A 20,867-nucleotide genomic window follows, 5' to 3' on the forward strand; every position below is an offset into this window, starting at 1 on the left:
AGTATGAAATTCAAGGTTTTTATGATTATTAATCATGATGGGTTGAGTATGGATCATTGAATTGGTTGTGTTGAGATACTAGGAACGTAGATTGACCATGGTGAAGCTTTTAAATGAAATTATATTGCTGAAAATTTAAAGTACGATGTTTGCAAAAGTTTTCAACGAATTTCAATCACTAATTCAATAATCATGATTCTAGGAAATCAAATGTTTAAGTTTTGATATTGGGGAAAGTTCTAAATATGTTTAGGATGCATTTAGAATGCTTTCTTATGGTTGTCAATGATTAGGAATTTATTGGGATTATTTGTTGGTTGTTTTAGGCGGAGAATTCTCTTTAGGCGACTTTTGAAAGTGTTAAAGTGGCCTATCAGTTTGTTTACACAAGGTACGTACATACCTGTGTGCTTGGAATGTGTGCTAATTGTTGAAACCATGTTGAATCTTGTTGTTGAACTTGGTTATGTTGATATTATTGTTGAACTTGGCGATGCTGATATTATGGACGAACTTGGTTATATTGAATGTGCATGTTTAATACTGTTGGACAAACTTATTGAACTTATTTTGCACTATAAGAACTGTAACATGTTAGTATGGATGTTTGATACAAACATGTTGGTTGGGGACACTAGATTATTCTATATGATTGGGTTGGATCAATTGGTTGTTGTTCCCTTTCTATCTTTTCACTACTTTATAAGGGCGGAGGACCTTGTTTAGTAAGTTGAAACTTTATGCCCATATACAGGGTTGCTCATGGTTAAAGGAAAGGTGGGTTAAGTTGGAATGAGTCTTGATTGATGCTTTTATGATCACTTACTTAATTCCAAGATAAAAACAGTTGTGAACAAATGTGAATTGTCTGTCTTATGTAATGGTTGAGTCATAACGGAATCTCAATTTGTAAATCATGTAAAGTGAAACTGAATAGCAATAGCTTTAGACTGTGCACGTCTGAAGTGACGGACAAACAGGAGTTGGGGTTCATGGTGGTAGCCCATGGCCTTTTCTGGGACCGGATTGATCACCGTGTCCTATTTTTATTTAAACGTTCCTCGATATCGCAGGTCACTGAGGTTACGGAGTCGCGCCCGTACCTCGTCTTCCTTAGTGAAGACTTCTGGATGGTCAACTCGGTCCATTGTCTATTTCAACTAAAATAATATTATGGTTATTAAGCCTAGCTTAGTCTAGTCAAGTATAATCGTCAATTTATTATGTTTTGCCTGTCCTTACTTATATTTATTAGTATCATGTTAGGGTTGTTGGTTTGATAGTATCATGCTAGGATCGTTGTTGTTTTAGTATGTAGTACTCAGCTTTGCTGATTACGTGCTTTGTTTGTGTGTGTTGATCATGGCTATGCCTTATCGATCCTGTGATGACCCATCTTTGGTGAGCAGTCTCTAAGGATCAATAAGCGTTGCCCATCTACAAGTTTGAAGATGATGCATCATTGGGATCGGGATTAGAGAGCTTGTAGTTCTATTCGTTTAATTAAGTGATTTAATTTGTTAACTTGGATTTGAAATTTGTCGTACTATTCGTATTTCTTTAATTCAGTTAATTGGTTTGGACCTAATATGTAATAGATTATTTATGAACCTAAAAGTTAGTTTTATGTTTTCCGCTGCAAAATTCTGAATAAGCCGTAACGTTTTCACACGGGCGATAATACTTTGATAATTCTCTATGTTTTATATTAAAAGGTTATTTTAGAAAAGAGAGAATTGTCGGGGTGTTACACCTAGGGTCGACACGAAGAACGGGCGCTTTCCCGTGTTAAGGGAGCGTTTTCGGTGTCAACGACTCCGTGTTCAATGCCCATCTAGGATGATAACTATATATAGCACACGAATCACACATTTTCTTGGGGTTTGGAACAAGGAAACAAACAAGAAAGACCAACCTAATTCCATCTCGCATGCTCATACACCCATCTCAATCAAGGACATAATCCCACAACAACTAGCAAAGCCAACAAGCACCAAACTTACATACAAAAGGAGAGAGAGAGAAATCATACCATAATATATTATACTAGAGGTCACTTAACCCCTAGGCCTAAGGAAACTACTCACACATAGTAGCACTTAAACCTAGAAGATCTAAGCAGATCATACATGAAAACATGACTTTCTATTTTGGGTAAAGAAACTCAACCTAAAAGATGAATTTGAAGATGAACACCAAGAACATATCAAATTGGGTAAAGAAACCCAACCTCAAATCATTAAGTAAAAAGCTCAGAAATTGAACTAAATAAAATGCATAAAAGCTATAAAGAAACTAAGCATGTAAACAAAAGATATTACTTGAATTGAAAGAGGAGATCTTGCTCCCAAACGTGCAAAAATTAAAAGACACATTAAGCTAATTAAGAGATAAAATACAAGCAATAAAGGTGGTGAGAGTGTGTCACTAAGAGCGAAAGAAAAATAATTGAAAATAAAACCTAAGACACACTCCGCACATGTGGGGCTTAAGGGTAGCCTAACTTGTATTTATACTAAGGGGAACATGTGCCCAAAAAGTAGGTTTACGACATGCTTTGCACGGGCTTCATCTGGTCTTGCACAAGTCGTGCAAGAGTTGCACGACCTCAACTTGAGATTTTCTCAAGAGCAACTGCCTGCACGACCTTGAGAAAGTTGCACGATCCGTGCATCGGCCTGCGATGTACCACTTCCCTTAAAAACGTCATAACTCCATTTCTACTCACCAAAAAAGGGCGTGTGACCACTCGTTGGAAAGCTATTGAGATAAGATATCACCTCCAACTAGAATCACCTTAAAGTTTACCCTTGTTTAAGTACTCTCCCGAATCTTTATGCAACGACTTCAAACTATCCGAGGTGTTTCTCCTTTGCATAAATGCTTCCTTGGCCCATATAATTGACCTTATGGGAGATTTTTATTTTAACTCCTCATTCATGTATGCCCTTTATAGATGGTGATGAGAGGGAAGCTAGGAAGCCTCGAGGCAACGCTCGTTCCTCATGGATGTAGCTTTTTTTTCTTTTGGATTTGCAGGACTCCTTATTCCAATGCGTCGTTTTGACTTGACCTGGAAATAGGAAGAGAGGATCTCTCCATAGGAAACAAGCAAAGAAAAACAAAGGAATGGGATTTGCTTTATATGCAACTAAACTACGTTAATATGTACATAAAAGAGACCCTAATTGGCTATTAAAGATGTGCAAATTACAAGTACATCAAAAGGAAAGAGAAATTTTTTATGAAGAAACTTTCCTTCTAATCCCTTACCTTTTTCTATCAAATCCTTTTTTCTATCAAATCCTATATACTTTCTGAAACCAAATATGAGAAATGAATCAATGACGCAATTTAGTCTTCCTTTCTTTTCTTTTCCTTCAAGTCCCTCTCTAATCTCTATCAAACCGACATTCGCCTTAATTATTTTTATATCTATAATGGATAAATCCGTTACATAAACTATTATATATTTTATTTGATTTTTTCATATAAGTATATTTATTTTATTGTCGTTATGTTCCCAATTATGCACTTGTCGTACAATGACTAAAAGATATAAAACTCATACATGACAGTTTTATGTATAAGACCAACTTCTTGGCAAATAGTTGTACTTTCTAATAAAATACTCCATAACTTGTAATCAAATGCGGAGCATTTATTTTCAATTAATTATACTTTCTAATTAAATAGTTACGTTTTCTAATCAAATAACTACAATTTGTCATTGAATAGTTATGTTTTTTTTTTAATAATATCATCAAAGGTCTTATGCGTATGATGCTAAAACGATTCATAGACAATACGATAAGCAATATTATTATAAAGTGAGAGAATTTATTGCACAAGAAAATCGAAATATTTGGCATAATAAAGAGTGGGCTATCAAATCAGTAAAGTATAACCTTGTATGCATTGACAATTTGACATTGAGAAATGCCTGGAACTATGGAGGGACCGGCTTACCGCCATAGTACTACGGCAGTTCAAATCCATTAATGGTATTGCAAACAATATTTAATGTATCGTTTATAAAGTTAAATTTATCATTTAAAGAACGGAAGAAATGTATCATGTCGTACTATGTACTACATGCATTTCAGAAAGATGTAAACAATTATTATTATTATTATTATTATTATTATTGGGAAATCACCAAAACGTTACAAGCTTAACAAGCTACAAAGATCAAATAAAATACAAGAAATTGGAGGGGAGTCGAGATACAATCTTATTATTATTATTATTATTATTATTATTATTATTATTATTATTATTATTATTATTATTATTATTATTATTATTATTATCTGTATGGTAACTAAGGCAACGTGATATTGTGACAACGCGGGAGAGAGTGTGTAAAAGTGGGGAAATATTGTAGGGAGAATGAAAAGAGTGACAATTCTTCACTTGGCATTACAAGTGACCACTAAAATATTGTAAGTGGGTAAATTGTGGTAGACAAAATACAGAGTAATACAATAATGGTGTATTTGTAACCTTTTACCAAAAATAAAATGTGAAAATACTTTTTTTGACAGAGGTGGTACTTGTTAACAAATATTCAAAAGATAACAAATATGTAGTATCTTGTTAAGTGTCACGTTCATTTCTAGTTATTCACAACACATCAAAATACTAATTGTCTGTTGTTTTAGTGGTGATTGAGGCTGAACTTGGAAGCGAGAACCTGTATTAGATCCTCGCAACAACAATTAGGAGGGGACTGAAACTTATCCACCCAGAAATCGCCCCGAATCCGAATTCACCATAAGGGCGAACCGGGTGCTAACCATGGTGTAAAAACTCGCCCGAGTTAACTCGTATCGCCCGAGTTAACAAGGTTTTGGAGGTTGGCGATACGAGATATCCGAGTTGTAAAGGTGTTAAAAACGGAGAGATCTCGGCCGGTTCAACCGATCCGAACGAATTTTGTCCGCATTAAGCGTTATAAACCTCACATCTACTCGGTTTTCAGCCGAATTCCCCATGTTTTCGACAAAAAGAATGGGGAAAAGGAAAGAAATGGAGACACTCCATTGAAATCGAGTAGAGAACTCCATTTTCAAATCTAAAACAAGAGAGGAGAGAGAAGGTAGACAAAGAAACTCATTTTAATTATGTCACGTGTATGGTTTAGGGGAGGGGGACTAGGGTAGGTAGTGAATGGGGCTGACATGGGGCTACTTTTTCAAATTTCAAATTCCTACGCGACAACCGCGATACGGTCCGCGACTAACGCATCATTTCCTTTACCGAGACTCCGCGACCGATCCCGCGATCGTGACCGATACCGCTTTTTTTATCTATGGTGCTAACACAAAAAGAAAAAAAACATACTTTCTCCGTTCCGGAAATATCGCACCATGGTTGACTTTTATTCCTATAACAATTACTTTGACTCTTAATATCTCAAATCGTGTGCAATTATAAAAAAAAAAATATAGAAAATGTATATAGACACGAATCTAACATGATCTCAAATGACTAAAATTTCTTTATGTACGGATAAAAAAAAAGGCTAAAGTCGTAATATAGATAGTGTAACAAACAAATAGTGCGATATTTTCGCGACAGAAGAAAGTATTAAAATGGGTCGTGCTCGTGCTGTGTCGAATTCGATCGTGCCAAAGATTGCAGGCTCTAGACGGAAGAGTACGGCACCCCGGTTCGGTCAGCCATGCTGAAGTTTGGGGCGTTACTCCATATATAAACCCTCCAAAATCCTCGACATTTCTTTTCATTTCTTTGAATTTTCTATCTGCAGATAAAAAATAAAATCGAGTATCCTTTTTTTAATATTCTTTTTAATCAGATCAAGAATTTCTTATTGTTCTTGCCCTTGATTGGCTCGTACTGGTGAACTGGTACTTCTTTTACCCTTCAAATTGTTTTTGTAATTTTTTTTTTAGTACAAATCAATTTATCATTTCAGCCGACATCGACAATTATTTTCAGCTGGGTATTAATGATTCTGCAAATTATCATCTGGGTATAGTCTGAATTGCTGCAAAAGGGGTTGATTCTCATCATGGAGAGCGGTTTTAATGGCGGACTTGGGGGTTATGATATTCATGGTTTTCGCACCATGGAAGGTATTTGATTATTATTATTTTGCTGGATTTAATGGTTCGTGATGTCATTTTTGGTTCTTTATTGCTGTATAATAATATTGTAATTTATGTTTGAATTTTTTTTTCTTGTTCTTTTCCCCCTTTTTCTGTTCATTTTTTTTGTAGGAAAGAAAGAAATTATTTTGGTTTACTTGATTTAAATATAGTTTCAGGGTTATTAATTTTGGTGTGATCATCATCAACTGTATTTGTGTATTGTCTATGGTTGAATTTTACAAGGGATCGATTTCTGCAAAATTGTAGCTGTTCCTGCTACTGGTGACTTGTGAGAATTCTGAGAAGACAGTCAATTTCTGAACCTTTGAACTTGCTGTAGTTGATGATATCGGTTTCAGTCGCGAGATTCTGTAGAATGAGGAATTCGGCCTGAGTTTAAGTGGATGTGTAGGAAATAAAGGGATAGAAGGAAAAATGAAGGCAGTGAATAAATCATATGATGCCGACTCCATTTAGGGATTAGGTGGGGGAGGGGGGTTGCTAGAGGTTGGTTAATGCCTATGACTCTATGAGACAATACATTGTTGGCTCATCGCAGGACTATCATGTTACAAGCATGATAGGGATGATTAGTTGGTGATTAACGCGTATTTGTAGTGCTCGATTTACTAAAAATTCCGCACCTTCCCAAGTTTTTGTCCAATGCTCATTGCTTGTTACCGATGCAAGCAAATGGTAGATATGATTTTCACACCCTTTGGTCTGAAGCCCCAACCAGCTTACCTGTAACTTAAACTTGTTGTTGGAGTCTGGATGTCTATATTCCATTTATCTGAAATCTCATTGAGCTCGAAGGGTGTAGATGGTCTTCTTACCTTGTAATCAAACATTTGGAATTTTCTTTAATTTGTAAGAAAAGGTAATAGATTCCTGCTGTTGGAATGTATTGAGTGTTTTAGGTTACTGTATTTGATACTATGATAGTGGTAGCCACTTTATCGAAAGTGTAACCTGTGGGTGGATCCGCCCATGGCCCGTCCAAGAAATGTCTCTATAATTTTAAAAGACAAGTATGTTTGAGGCTTTATCATACCTTTGCTACCCTTCATTGCTTCTCTATATCAATTTTCACTGATACCGAGAAAATCAAGAACATTTATGTATGATTTAATGCGTGGATATTGCAAAACATATGCCTTTTCCATGTGCTACCTTATCTTTGGACTATTGCAATGGTAGTCTAATAGTGCATAGATGGTTCTGTGGTGCTATGAATTCTTGAATGTTGGGCACAAAGTTGATTCCATGAACTTTGTCAAGTATGGAAGAACCCATTAGTATGATCTGATTGCATTGTTTAGTTCGTGGAAGGGTGGTCAGGAAAGGCTCAGGTAGAAGACAAAAAATATGATCTACTATGAAAGATGCTGAATGTGATGGACCCATATTCTGATGCAAGTGCACGAACTCTGCTTTTCGTAGTTGAGCTAGTTTGTATGCAGTTATCTATTATCGCTTTTTGATTAGAAGTTCCTCTCTTGTAATTTTGGTTCAGGCATGCCTTCTCAAAGCTTATCAGTTAAGATGATATTTGAAGTACTGGTTCTGGTATAAGGTTTTGCATCCTACTTAGCTTCTCTTTTGTTGACAGATTTGGATGTCCCAAACATAATGAAGGAAGCCAAAAGCAGGTGGCTTCGACCCAATGAGATCCATGCTATACTGTTTAACTATACTAATTTCACCATCCATGTGAAACCAGTGAGCTTACCAAGAGGTAGCTGCCTTCTTCTGTATTTTTTTTGGTGAGCTCATCCAATGCAGCTAGAATTTAATCAACCATCTTTTAAGTCTTGCATTCCAGATATTTTTTGTCAAAACAGCTGGTTTAGAATTTTAGATTAGATTCGTGAGTAACCTTAGAATTGGTAAACTGTGAGTAAATCCACCTGAGAGATTTCAAGCATTATAGCATGGATTTCAAGCAAGTATCTTTTAAGTCTTGTGTCCGAGAGATTTCAAGCAAGTATATAAATATGAAGTAATTCTGTCCCGAAGTGTTTGCATGTTATTCCACTTCGGGATGTTCATGTTTCTTAATGAATAAATAATAAAATGTAAAACTAAATAAAAACTTATAGCAAATCCATGTTTACAAAAAGCCTGCTTATCAATTATAAGAAACTAAAGAAAGTACCATTAGATATCCATGCATAAAATGTAAAATCAACTTATCAGTGGTGATAACTTGTGAGCCATGGTTATTGAGATGTGTTTAACTCCTATACGCGCTAGAATTTCTGGGGCTTTTGAGTGTTAATTGATTCAGAGGAATTGATTTTCTGGGACTTTTAGGTTTTATTTATGGGTAAGTAAAATAAGGCGGTTTTCCGGTGGGTTATGTGTATTCAGATTAAATCTGACCGGTAAACGTGACTTAAGACTTAAATTGCACAATTTTCAAAGCAGTCAGTCTAATTTGCTATAATTAAGAGTTAGGGGGCTAATTTGCACATGTGAGTGAAGTCTTGGGGCTTACTTGTCACATTTTTCGTTATGTTGTCATTGAACTTAGCTACTTATGATGGTAACAGCTGTAATTCAATATATTTTCTCTAGGCACGTGAGAGACATTCTTGTTATAGTTTTGTTGATTGTACCATGATCATAATGTAATTATCTGGTGTTGCAATTGTCTGCATAGATAGTATAAGATAATACGACCCTGTATTTAGATAATTCTTGCCACAGTGGATGTTTTTACTATATTTATTGATTTGAAATTTTTTACAGGTGGCACAATCGTGTTATTTGATCGTAAAAAGCTGCGTAATTTTCGGAAAGATGGTCACAATTGGAAGAAGAAAAAAGATGGAAAAACTGTCAAAGAAGCTCATGAACACCTCAAAGTGAGAATTTTCAATTTATTGAAATTGTATTAATAGAATGATGAAATTTGGTGTTGATGTTCCTCTTCCCTTTGTCATAAGTCAAACGTCATTACCGGAAATTTTGAACCTCAATAATTATTTGTGAATGGGGTATCATGGATGTTTTCATTAGGAGAACAAGGTACCAACTCACATAGTCGGCTAAGGACTCACGGCTCAGTGCTTTGTTTTTCATAATTCCATAGATTTTTAGCAGGGAAGATTTTTGTTGCCAACTTGATGTTTTCCATACAGATTTAGCAGGGAATATAATCAACTTGATGTTTCCTTTTCTTATGTTTCCGTCCTTTTTTCAGGTCGGCACTGAAGAAAGAATACATGTGTACTATGCTCATGGTGAAGATAACCCAAAATTCGTCCGCAGGTGTTACTGGTTGCTTGATAAGTATGTACGTTTTGAAGCATAAAGCTTACTGATTCACAAATTGAAAATTTTGTAGAAGTTAAACTAACACACATTTATTGATTTTCTTGTGCCACTTTTTTTCCAGATACAACTGATTACTATTTTCATTTTTGTTCCAGGGCTTTGGAACACATAGTGCTTGTTCATTACCGTGAAACTCAAGAGGTTAGTTACTTGGATTATCACTTAATGACTTTAGATTAGATCTATACTTTTTCTGGAATTTAACTTTCCATCTAAGACACAACTAAGCCTGACTAGATGCCAAGATGAGCTGGGAGTTGAATATTACGAGTAAGTTGGAGAGCTGTTGAAGCTTTTAGGTATAAATTTGATAGTGGTTAGGGAAGAGGAGTTCCTTTATCGATGATGAATTGTTGGCATCTCTTTTATATTCTGAAAGTGATTTTTTAAGTAAAATTTGTTGCTTCTTGTGAGTCTATGTAAATGCAAATGAGTTCAGGATCCAATTTTTGGAGTAAAAATATAGTGTTTTCCAATGGGGATGGTTACAACACTTCTCATGACCTTCCAGAGAACTGGCTAGTACAACCACAAAACAGGAGACTTCTTTCTTCCACGTCACATCACTGTTTTACTTACCTATATCCTGCATCAACTAGGGTTCATCCCATCTTAAAGAACCATACAAACACCGCCAGAGACTTGCACCAACACCATCAAGTTACACCACTTTTTGTGTCTAATTGTCATGTCCTTCTTCACATGTATGTATGATCACACAAGACCTCCAGTTGCTCACTTGCCCCCCGCTTCCTTGGCTCCCGCCTTCCTCTTGCTTGCAACATCTTGGACTTATCACATGCTACAATCTCCGACACTTGGCTAATTGAGGCACATTCCATTCTTACCCCAGCTTTGGCACCAGTTGTTGGGTCTGGTCAAAACTCGTGTCAGGAGAGTCGTTACAAGTGAAGTGAGATTATATCCATGACAATAGCAGGAGAAACCCACAAACCTTGTATGGTTGCGCCTTCCTACCAATCTTACGATGTGGGACAATTTTCCTTCACATACACATGTGTAGGGAGAGTGTATAAGAATTGAGTATATAAGCATATTGGCTAAAACATGTAGGGTAAGTTCTCTGTGAGAACCACCCTTCTTCATAAGTTTTTTGGATTTGAGTTCATTTTCAAGTAGTTTATGTGAGTTTAAAATGTGTTTTAGTTTTCTATGTCATTTAACTGTCACTTTTCATAATTTCTAAGTCGCTGAAAATGTCATTTTTTCAAATACTTTGTTGGTTTAACAAGTGTTGGTTTTCAAGTTTATCACTTTATCTATGTTCATTTTATGTGTCATTTTTCAAAATTTTAATGTCAAGTTTTTGAGGTATGAGTGTCGTCTTTCAAGTATTTTATCAGTTTACAAGTGTCATTTTTCTAGTTTCTTATGTGAGTTTTCACGTGTCAGTAGTTAAGGGTTTTGTGTCAGTTACTCAGTTTTACAAGTGTCCTTTCCGAGTATTCTGTCTCAGTTTTACAAGTATTATTTAATTAAAAAAATAATAATCTATGTCTTCTGTACTAGTGATAGCGTTTGTTTTTAACCGATACACACCAAAAGGATGGTGCGGGGAATTTATTAATTAATAAAATACTTATGGATGCGCACTGTGGTGTAGATCTAAGAAGGGGGTCTGTTTGTCTATGTCTTGCTAGTTGCTACTAGGTCGTATACTTTTACAGTTTGTTTGGTAAGTAGTAATAAATTGTGGGGATGCTAATGAATTTGTTTTATTTGTAAGGAAATGTACGGTCTTTACCATGGTAATGGATTTTTGAAGAAAACGAGGTATTTGAGGATGGACTCACATTACCATGAATCTTGGCACAAATATCTTCACAAAATTACTTGATTTTTTTTTTACCATCACCACTATCTGTTACCATGATACCATCTGCCTAACATATCATTAAATTGTGCCATCTTTTGTTTTCAGGCATTTACTTGTGTCCTGCATTATCCGAGTTCTTAATTGTGTGGGATTTTTTCTTATAGATTATCATTTTTTAGTTTGGTATCATTTTAGTTTGGGTAAGATCAAAATGTGGTCTTTAATTAGACCATTGCACAAGTTTCTAATGGGGTTGATATTTCAAGCTACCCTTCATGAAATAAAGACAATATATTTTCCGTTGAGTCACAGTTGTAGACCGTTAAAGGCAATTAATTAGAAGCTTTATGGTACGTCTATGTGGGCTTTTAACAATATAAGATGAGAGTGCTATCTGAAGACATATTTGTTAGTTTTGAGGTTTATGAATGCGCAACCCTTACTTTGGAGATGTGGTTTTGCCAGTCACAGGTTTCTCCGAGCACGCCGACAAATTCAAGTTTCCGTTCAGACTTAACTGACTATTCAGCTTCTCAGCTTCTGTCAAGAGGCAATGACTGCGTGGTCAATCAAGTTTATTACCCTTCCATGAAAGAGCGTACAGGTAGTTGTTGGAAAATGTTAAATCAAAATCTATCAGATGTTGCCTAACCCCCTTCTTTCTCTTTGTTCTTTTCAATTGCTTTATTTCTTTCTCTGTAATTTTTTTTCATGAAAACCACTCATTTGTAACATTTCTTGTCTTGGAAATTCTGGTTTCCTCCTTTTCCTTTTGCTGTTCAATTTTTTTGTAATGTTGTGGCTGTCTGACTTGGCTGGAATAATTACCAGAATTTGGTGACGGTGTAAGTATGAACAATCTTGATATGAGACTGCATGAGATTAACACACTTGACTGGGATGAGCTTTTAGTGTCAAATAATCCCACTGAAGCAACTTTAACCACCAGAGGTAATGATGCTCTTCTCACAGCAGTGTCAATAGCCAAACTAGAAAATTTCTTATCTCATTTTCTTTCCTTTGCATCTTTCCCAGCAGAACAGAATCCATACCTTCAACAAGATAAGCAACCTTCTACGTTCAGCTCAGAAAATAATGTAAGTAGGCGATCTTGAGGTTGAGCTATTGAGAATCGATGTGGTTTTTTTCCTCTTTTCTTTGTTTATCCTTGTTGCATCTAACAGCTACTTTGCTTCTCAACCATAAAAGTAATTCGACTTGTTCATCAGCTCATCTTTGAGAAGGCCGTCTTTATTCCTTAAATGTCATTCCCTTACCTTCCCCAAAACGAAAAGAGAGTGCCGTCAGCTCATAAACAAATCCTGTGGGTGTATTGGGATTCCTTTTGTTGTTGAATTTGACCTCATATAAAAAAAAGGCTGACGTTTTTGTGGATGATCTCAAGTTTAGAATTTCTGTTATTTTGGTCTTATCCCTTTTATTTCCTATTCCCTTTTAAATGACTGAACTTCTGTTAGCAACTAGAACCATTAGTTGGGTATTCCTAGCTAAACTGCGGGTAATTACAGACTATAGTAGCTCTACCCTCTACTTGTAAAGAGTAGGCTATCTCGTTCCTGTTTGCCAAGCACAAACTCCCGTACAGACTCTTTTGGGCTGAGCTAAAGCTGGTACTTAAGTTTGGGTTGGGACATATTATAAACCTTTACAAGTTCAGATTGGGCAAAGTCCAATACACCTGACCCCTCTTAACTCGTCATCATATCAAGCAGAAGGTGAGCGTCTTCAGAAGCCATTAAAGGCGTCATAGATTAGATTATATCTTAGGTAGGAAGTCTCAGAGTCCTGGGTGGATATTGTTCTGACAAAAAAAACAACTTTATGCAACGTCTTTTAGACATCTTCATGATATCCTGTATACTTCCACTGCATATATGCCTTCTTATTATCTCTTGCAACTCTTTTTTTTTTGGTTTTTCTGTATTGTACCATGTATTTCTTTGATTTCTATGTTGTACCCATGCATTTAAAATCTTTCACATTGTACCCCTGTACTTGTGAAATATAGTCAACCTTATCCATGTTGTTAATCCAACGTTTAAAAGTTCCATTACTTTTTAAACAAACTAAGGTTTTTGTATATTATAATCAACCTTTTGTTTGTTGCTAACCTAACGTTAATGTAGAAAGTTCCTGATTTTTAAAATTATAACGGAACGTCTTAACATTTGGTGGCGGTAATGATAAAAATGATTAAATTTTCCAACTACAAGAGTACAATGTGTAGAATTTAAAACGTTTGGGTACAAATCAATGAACTACAAGGGTACAATGTAGAAAAACTTTGTTTTAATATAATTTCCATAGCACTGGTGCTGCAGAAGTTCTCTCTATTTTACGCCGTTTCTGAAGAAGTTATCAGTTTGATATGATAATCTTAGCATAGAATCTTGTATTTCAGGTAGTTACTCACTCTGGTTTTTCACTTGTACTCCCTTGGTCCTCAAATAATGTCCTGTTTGACTTTTACAGTAGTCAATCCACTACTTTGACCACTAATACCTTTAATTGCATGCTTAGTATTAATTATATATTGAGGTGATCTAGTAAGATTAGACATGTCAAACGGGTCGGTTTGTAAAAAATTACTTTCGGGTTCGGGTTGACCCAACGGGTTGAATGATTTTAAAACGCGTATTATATTTTCATTAATTTGGATAATAAATATATAAAATATGTGCATAAATTGACAAATTTTCATACACAAGTTTACATTAGTCAAATTCAACTATAAAATGACGTATAATCCAAATCAAAAACATATTACACCCAAAAAAAGTAACAACAACGTGTTTAATGTGCTTAAAATTCTTCGTAACCTCATATATTACAATAAATACAACGATTTTTAATTGGTCGGGTCAAAACGGGTTCGGTCGGGTTTTGACCCATTGCTTTTCGGGTTGTTCGGGTTCGGTTAAAATCGGGTTACGGGTCACAAAATCTTGTTCAAGACCCAATATTTTCGGGTCGGTTTTTGACAGGTCTAAGTAAGATCTAAGTCCTGATGTTTTGATATTTATATCGGTAAGGATTTACAGCCAAAGATTTATAATTTTGACCCAAAAAGTCAAAAGGAAACAATTTTAGGATGGAGAAAGTATAACTTATAAGATGACCCCAGTGGAAATCAAGTAATTACATTGGAATTTTAAGTTAGGGGTGGGTGGAGTGCTTCTATGGCTCTATTAGTTACGAAGTGAGGATCCCCATTACTGGGTGTCTAAGAAAAAGAAGAGGTGATTTTTAATACTCAGGAAGGTCAGGTTGTTTTATATCTCAGAGACTCGGACTGTACATGTAGTCCATGTGAAAACGTTTGGTGTCTTTAATAAGTCTCATTCCTGCGGCCAGGTAAAAAGAAAGATCTATTGACAGTAAGTTGTTATAGGTGTTCCAATTGTTTCTGTACAAGTCACTCTTAAGAGAAAGTAGGTATCAGTTTGTTAAGGCAGTTGAATGTGGTCTCTTAGTAATTAGTATGAGCATTCAGAGATAACTCAATTACTTCCTGCATTTTCAGGGAAGCAGTTTGTTGACCGGACACCCTCATCCTGGTATGCTTACTTCCAGAAATTCAATGAACCCTGTTGCAGATACTAGTCTTGCACAAGTCACTCATGTGGGTGACATGTTTCTTCCTTTGACGGTGGTTCAAACACATCAAAAAGAGGAAGGAAGAATATATGGTATGGGGGCAGTAGGTGCTGGGGATTTGTCGGACAAAATGGCAAAAGATGGTTTGCAAAGTCAAGACAGCTTCGGAAAGTGGATGAATGAGATTATAGTTGATTCGCCTGAGTCAGTGGGTGATCCTTCATTTGAATCTTCTTTAGAAACTAGTCATGGGTCTCTTATGTCTTCAGGAGCAGTTAACCATGAAGGCCCTTACCCAGCACAAATTTTCTGCATAACTGATATATCACCAACGTGGGCATACTCAACTGAAGAAACAAAGGTTAGTGTTATCTTTCATGCTCATAATATGTCATTTATGAGGTCATGTGTGTTGAACTGTGATAATCACTATTTTCGAACTATTCCCAAGGAGAGGTCAGGTATCTTAAGTTGTTCAGCATAAGTATCTTAATCTTAATTGCTGGCTGCTTATTCAATAACTAGTTTCTCAACGTCTTAAGAGTTAAGAGACTATTTTCAAAGTCTGCGAGCACCATATACTCCATTACTCCTGTTTTCCCTTAATGTTTTTCTCACTGTAGACTCAGGTTTCTGGGAATATTTGAAAAATGTGAGCTGGTGTTAGAAAAAGGTGGACGTAGTAAGAGACAGTGAGTGAAAGGTGGGTATAAGAAAAAGGGGATGTAGTAAGAGACAGTGAGTGAAAGGTGTAAATATTGTGGAAGGGGGGGGGGGGGGGGGAGAGATGGTAAAAAGGGTTTGCCAAAACCCTAATAAAGTAGAAATGAGTAAACTGAATACTCAAAAATGGAAAGTGAGTAGAACATTAAGGAACAAGGGGAGTATATTCAGTGTAAGATCTTGATCAATTTTGATATGAAAAAATGTTTAACCTAATGCACTTGATCTGACAATCCTAGGGGCCAAACCGCCAAAGTGTCAAAAGTTTCTTGTGATAATTCTGTAGTCTGAACTAATAAAAGGAGATATGACTTGCAAGTAATGTCTTGATGTTCAGTTATTTGTTCATAAAGACCAATAAATGCTCGAGGTTAAATCATGCATGCATCCTAGCTCTACATGGATAATGCCTGATAATGGATCTTATAGTTCATATCAAAATACTCTGGACACACCACACTGCATGCATAGGCATTTGGATGGTTTTGCCTTGACATGATTTTTGATAGTGCAAACATAAAATCTGTGAGCACAATATAACATCTTTAAGCTATGATGTGGATTGCATGGCCACAAAAGTCTTAGGCACATGCAAAAAGTCCATGGGCCTACAGATAGTCATCCTTTCAATCACAATGTGACTCTGGAGATTTTGTCATCTGGAGGTTTATACTCCGTTTATATTAACAAAAGCTTATTTCATGAAGATATACTGCCTCTTGCTTTTTGTTGGAGAACTCCCTATAAATACACTGCAGACACATCAAGATGCTTTGGAGAACTGACATAAAGAATTCATCATGTTGTATTCATCTACGGCTCTACGCCCACTGTCAAACTAATTTTTCTTTTCTAGACAAAAACTTGTTTATTACAGTAGTTACCAATGTGAATGACCTCTTTGCAGCTGTTATTGTCAAGAATTAACTACGTTTCTACTGATAGACAGATCGGGACTGTCTAATTGGCACAAGCCAACATAGGATGAGTGATCGGACTTGCTGAAAACTCTGTACTTCAATATTACCTGTTGCTGTCAAAACATTCGATCATTCATGCTTCGTTCTACTGAATGTTGACTGTTCCCTGTTTTGGCCATTGATGAACCTTTATCTTATTTGCTGCAGATATTAGTGGTTGGGTTCTATCATCAAGAATATCGACAATTAGCAAAGGCTACTGTATATTGTGTGTGTGGTGACACATGTGTTCCTGCTGAAATTATACAAGTTGGTGTGTTTCGTTGTATGGTTTCGCCACAGAGCCCTGGATCAGTGAACTTTTATTTGAGCATTGACTGTAGCACACCCATAAGTCAAGTGCTCACTTTTGAGTTCCGTTCCCCTGCAATGACTAATCCAGTTGTTAGGCAGGACAAGTCTCAGTGGGATATGTTCCGGATACAAATGAGACTCGCTTATTTGCTTTTTACCACCTCCAAGAGTCTTGACATTCTATCTAGCAAAGTATCACAGAGTGCTCTGAAGGAGGGGAAAAAGTTTGCTCTAAAATACTCAAATACTGCTGATAGTTGGGCATACTTCACCAAACTTACAGAAAGTGGTAAGATCACATTTGAACGAGCTAAAGACAATTTGTTTGAACTCTCTATGAAAAGCAGGCTCAAGGAATGGTTGTTGGAAAGAGTAGTTGGTGGGAGTAAAATTTCTGAACGTGATGCTGAAGGTCAGGGAGTTCTGCATTTGTGTGCTATCCTTGATTACACATGGGCAGTCTATCCATTTTCTTGCTGTGGCCTATCATTGGACTTCAGAGATAAGTTTGGATGGACGGCTCTTCATTGGGCTGCATACTATGGGAGGTATGTCAAACCATTTATATTGAATTGCTTTATGTTTTCTAAATGCTGATGAGCTTATGCATCAATCATACATTATTTTGGCTTGTTTGTACAAGTTAATTACTTAAGCCAAATAGGAATATTGTCTGTAGTTTTAACGTGTATCTTCCATAAGTTGTGCAAGTTTGCAACTCCGTCAGCAAACATTAGAGCTTGTGCGGTAATGAAGTTGAATGAAGAACAAATTTTCACTAATTGAGATTCACTACCTACGGATATTCCTTAGGGAATTCCGTTTGAATTATGTGAACTTCATTCCATAAAATATATTACCGAGTGGAAAGCTTTACAAGTGTTAAAACCTGATTCTACTTTGTCTCTAAAGACCCAGGGCTTTTTCTGTTTTTGCATAAAATTATGTAAATGTCCAAGTCGGTTAAGATAAAAAAGGCTTCAGTTCCTTTTGAAGGTTGGTGCAAACTATATTGAACTGATTTACACTTCAATGACTTAGCCTGGTCTAAGGGTAAGATTTGTGAAGTGTCATAACTCATGATCAAGTTCTTACACTGTAGTGAAATACTTGTTGAACATACCAACTGCTGACCTTAAATACAATGGATTGAGCTTCAAAGGTCCTTCTTTCCCAGAATGGATTCTTCATCTCCTTCCTGTTGTCATTTACAGCGCAAATTCTTCCCTCCAGAATTTACTGCTCCATTTACACAGGAAACCTGAGATTTTGATCATACCGCGTTTTTGACAAGATAACTTACTCTATGATTTTGAAGCAGTATGGTTAGTCATTTTTATGATTGGCTCCAAAAATTTGCTTTACAGGGAGAAAATGGTTGCTGCTCTTCTTTCTGCTAGAGCGAAGCCAAACTTGGTTACGGATCCAACTTCTGAAAACCCTGGTGGATGCACATCTGCTGATCTTGCAGCTAAGCAGGGTTTTGAGGGCTTAGCTGCTTATCTTTCCGAAAAGGCCTTGGTTCAGCAATTTGAAGATATGAGGATTGCAGGAAATGCTGGTGGCTCACTTGAAACCCAAACTTACGAGACTTCCAATGCCAACAACATAACTGAAGAGGAACTCGATCTAAAGGATACTCTGACAGCTTATCGCACAGCAGCAGATGCTGCTGCACGCATACAAGTTGCTTTTAGGGAGCAAACACTTAAGCAGAGGAGTAAAATTGTCGAGTTCTTGAATCCAGAGACTGAAGCACAATATATTGTTGCAGCAATGAAGATACAGCATGCTTTTCGAAACTACGAATTACGGAAGCAGATGGCTGCCGCTCTTCGCATACAGCATAGATTCCGTACTTGGAAACTTCGTAAAGATTTCCTCAATATGCGACGAAAAGTTATCAAGATTCAGGTAAATGCTAGATTTTGATGCTCATTCATGCTGTCATACAGATTAGATCAGGAGTTGCTCATCGGAGGTGAGAGAAATTATATGTGATCCCTTCTCATAATCTTTTGAATGTTGGAAGAGCTAATTTCACCTGGCAAAGATGGATCACATGCCGTCGCTTTTATTTTCTCTGTTGATGAAGTTTAGGAATAAGTTTATGACTTCATATGTTCATTGGTATCCAAGCCCCCAACCCTCTTGAAGGTCCTACTATACTTGAATCATTTGATATGATGGAGACCATGGAGAAATATATAATTGTAAAGAAGTTGCGATACTTTTTTCTTGTTGGTTTTATAGCAAATTATCCGAGATACTTTTAGGCAGCATACTACTTGAACATCAAACATTGTGTTTGATCCTTAGTTCCTTACTGCCAGTGTCCAAGTCTTTAGCTCACCTTTGAGTACATTGTAATTGTTCTGTACTACTTCGTATTAGTTTCTTTTCATACTGGTCAAATAAATGAGATAGTCTGATATTTTCTCCTAAATTCAGGCTGCATTCAGGGGCTTCCTTTTGCGGCAGCAGTACCAAAAGTTTGTTTGGTCAGTTGGGGTGCTGGAGAAAGCCATACTGCGGTGGAGACTGAGGAGGAAAGGCTTCCGTGGTCTTAAGGTTGAAATTCAGGAGCCTGTTGATGATCAGAGACAAGAAAGTGATACAGAGGAAGATTTCTATCGAGCTAGCAGAAAACAAGCTGAGGAGCGTGTTGAAAAAGCTGTGGTGCGTGTACAGTCTATGTTCCGTTCAAAGCAGGCACAGCAAGAATATCGAAGGATGAAATTGGCTCATACACAAGCACAGGTTCGTGCGTACACTTTCAACATCCTTTTCAAATTTTTTTATTTTTTGGAAAACTGGCCAAAGACTGCAAAATGATGTTAACAATTGATGACTATGCTATATTTTGATTGTCTGCAGCTTGAATTTGAAGATTCAGTTAATCCAAATGGCTTTATGAACGAAATGTAGCGTAATGAAGCTGCACTCAGAGATTTGTTGACGCGGGAGCATAATATGGTTATTATAAGGGGGAAAACGATGCTGGTTTCAGCTCTGTACATGTCTTGTAAAGATGTAGATATGTAGAATTGGTCAGTTTGCCCCTTACATTACTATTTTCGATTCAGAGATTTCGCATCTCTGACATTTTCAGTTCCTAGTTATGTTTTCTTTTGTTTGGAGGGAAATCGTGTACTGTGTAAGATGACTGTTGGAGGATGTAATGCTTGATTCCTCTTCAGCTGTAAAAACTTAGTGATGCCCCATATATTCCATTATGGTCGTCCAGTCTTTGTGCGGGTGCTTTCCGCTATTGTAATAGTAGCAAAATGGTAAATAGTACATGGCAAATTTTGTTAAGGAAATCGATGGGGGGTTTTATTTATCAACATCCGCCAAAGCTTAATTAGTTAGAAAACAAATTATGAGAATATTAACAAAACAACCCTAATAATGCAAGGCTTTCATACATCATACCATTTGTGGGAATATTAACAAAACAAATTATGACACTGCTGTACTGTTTTGCTATTTTTTTGCTTAAATAGGAGCGCAAAATATAGTCTTAGCCACTTAGGTGTCGAGGAAGTATAAATCCATCTCATATATGTTTTTACAAAAACATATCACCCTACTAAACTATAAAATAGGCTAAAGACAAATGCTAAATTAATTTTTTTGGAAAATGGCATCCGTTTTGCAAAATGGTATCTGTTTTTTAAAGTGGCATCTGTTTTTTAAAAATGACATTTTTCTTTGAAACATAGCACATGTTTTAATGTTTGTCTTATCCCTAGTTTGTCTTTTAGTGGGGTGAAACATACTTCCTCTATTCTTTTTTAAATGACACAATTATTTAGGCACGTTTGCCAATGCACGATTTCAAACGTTAATATCTTTTATTATGGATAAGAAAAAATTATAAAAAGTTGATATTTAAAAATATTTATTGAGACGAATCTAATAAGATCCCACACGGCTATGTTTTTTCTTATGTAT

General features: G+C 36.3%; 1 protein-coding gene across 12 annotated transcripts; it reads left to right on the forward strand.

Moving 5' to 3' along the window:
- Nucleotides 1-5,584: 5,584 nt before the first annotated feature.
- LOC110774743 (calmodulin-binding transcription activator 5) lies at nt 5,585-20,159 on the forward strand. 12 transcript variants are annotated; one of them, XM_021979321.2, is made up of 15 exons: nt 5,631-5,873; nt 5,965-6,101; nt 7,729-7,854; nt 8,871-8,986; nt 9,325-9,413; nt 9,554-9,599; nt 11,761-11,899; nt 12,127-12,246; nt 12,331-12,392; nt 14,840-14,873; nt 14,988-15,274; nt 16,764-17,458; nt 18,278-18,824; nt 19,362-19,670; nt 19,788-20,159. In XM_021979321.2, the coding sequence occupies exons 2-15, from the start codon at nt 6,038-6,040 to the stop codon at nt 19,836-19,838; spliced, it is 2,685 nt and encodes an 894-aa protein (XP_021835013.2). In that variant the 5' UTR covers nt 5,631-5,873; nt 5,965-6,037; the 3' UTR covers nt 19,839-20,159. The 12 variants fall into 12 exon arrangements, with proteins under 12 accessions (XP_021835012.2, XP_056694694.1, XP_021835015.2 ...); XM_056838713.1 differs by having other exon boundaries at nt 12,334-12,392; XM_021979320.2 differs by having other exon boundaries at nt 5,585-5,873; nt 12,334-12,392; nt 14,840-15,274.
- The last annotated feature ends 708 nt before the right edge of the window (nt 20,160-20,867 follow it).

This window comes from Spinacia oleracea, chromosome 3, assembly GCF_020520425.1.
Source record: "Spinacia oleracea cultivar Varoflay chromosome 3, BTI_SOV_V1, whole genome shotgun sequence".
NCBI lineage: Eukaryota > Viridiplantae > Streptophyta > Magnoliopsida > Caryophyllales > Amaranthaceae > Spinacia > Spinacia oleracea.

Bases quoted from the DNA above. Each gene is read 5' to 3' on its own strand.
- LOC110774743 (XM_021979317.2), top strand. From the start codon at position 6,038: ATGGAGAGCGGTTTTAATGGCGGACTTGGGGGTTATGATATTCATGGT. The intron at 12,247-12,330 runs GTAATGATGCTC...CATCTTTCCCAG, and splicing joins AGCAACTTTAACCACCAGAG to CAGAACAGAATCCATACCTT. The intron at 18,825-19,361 runs GTAAATGCTAGA...TCCTAAATTCAG, and splicing joins GAAAAGTTATCAAGATTCAG to GCTGCATTCAGGGGCTTCCT.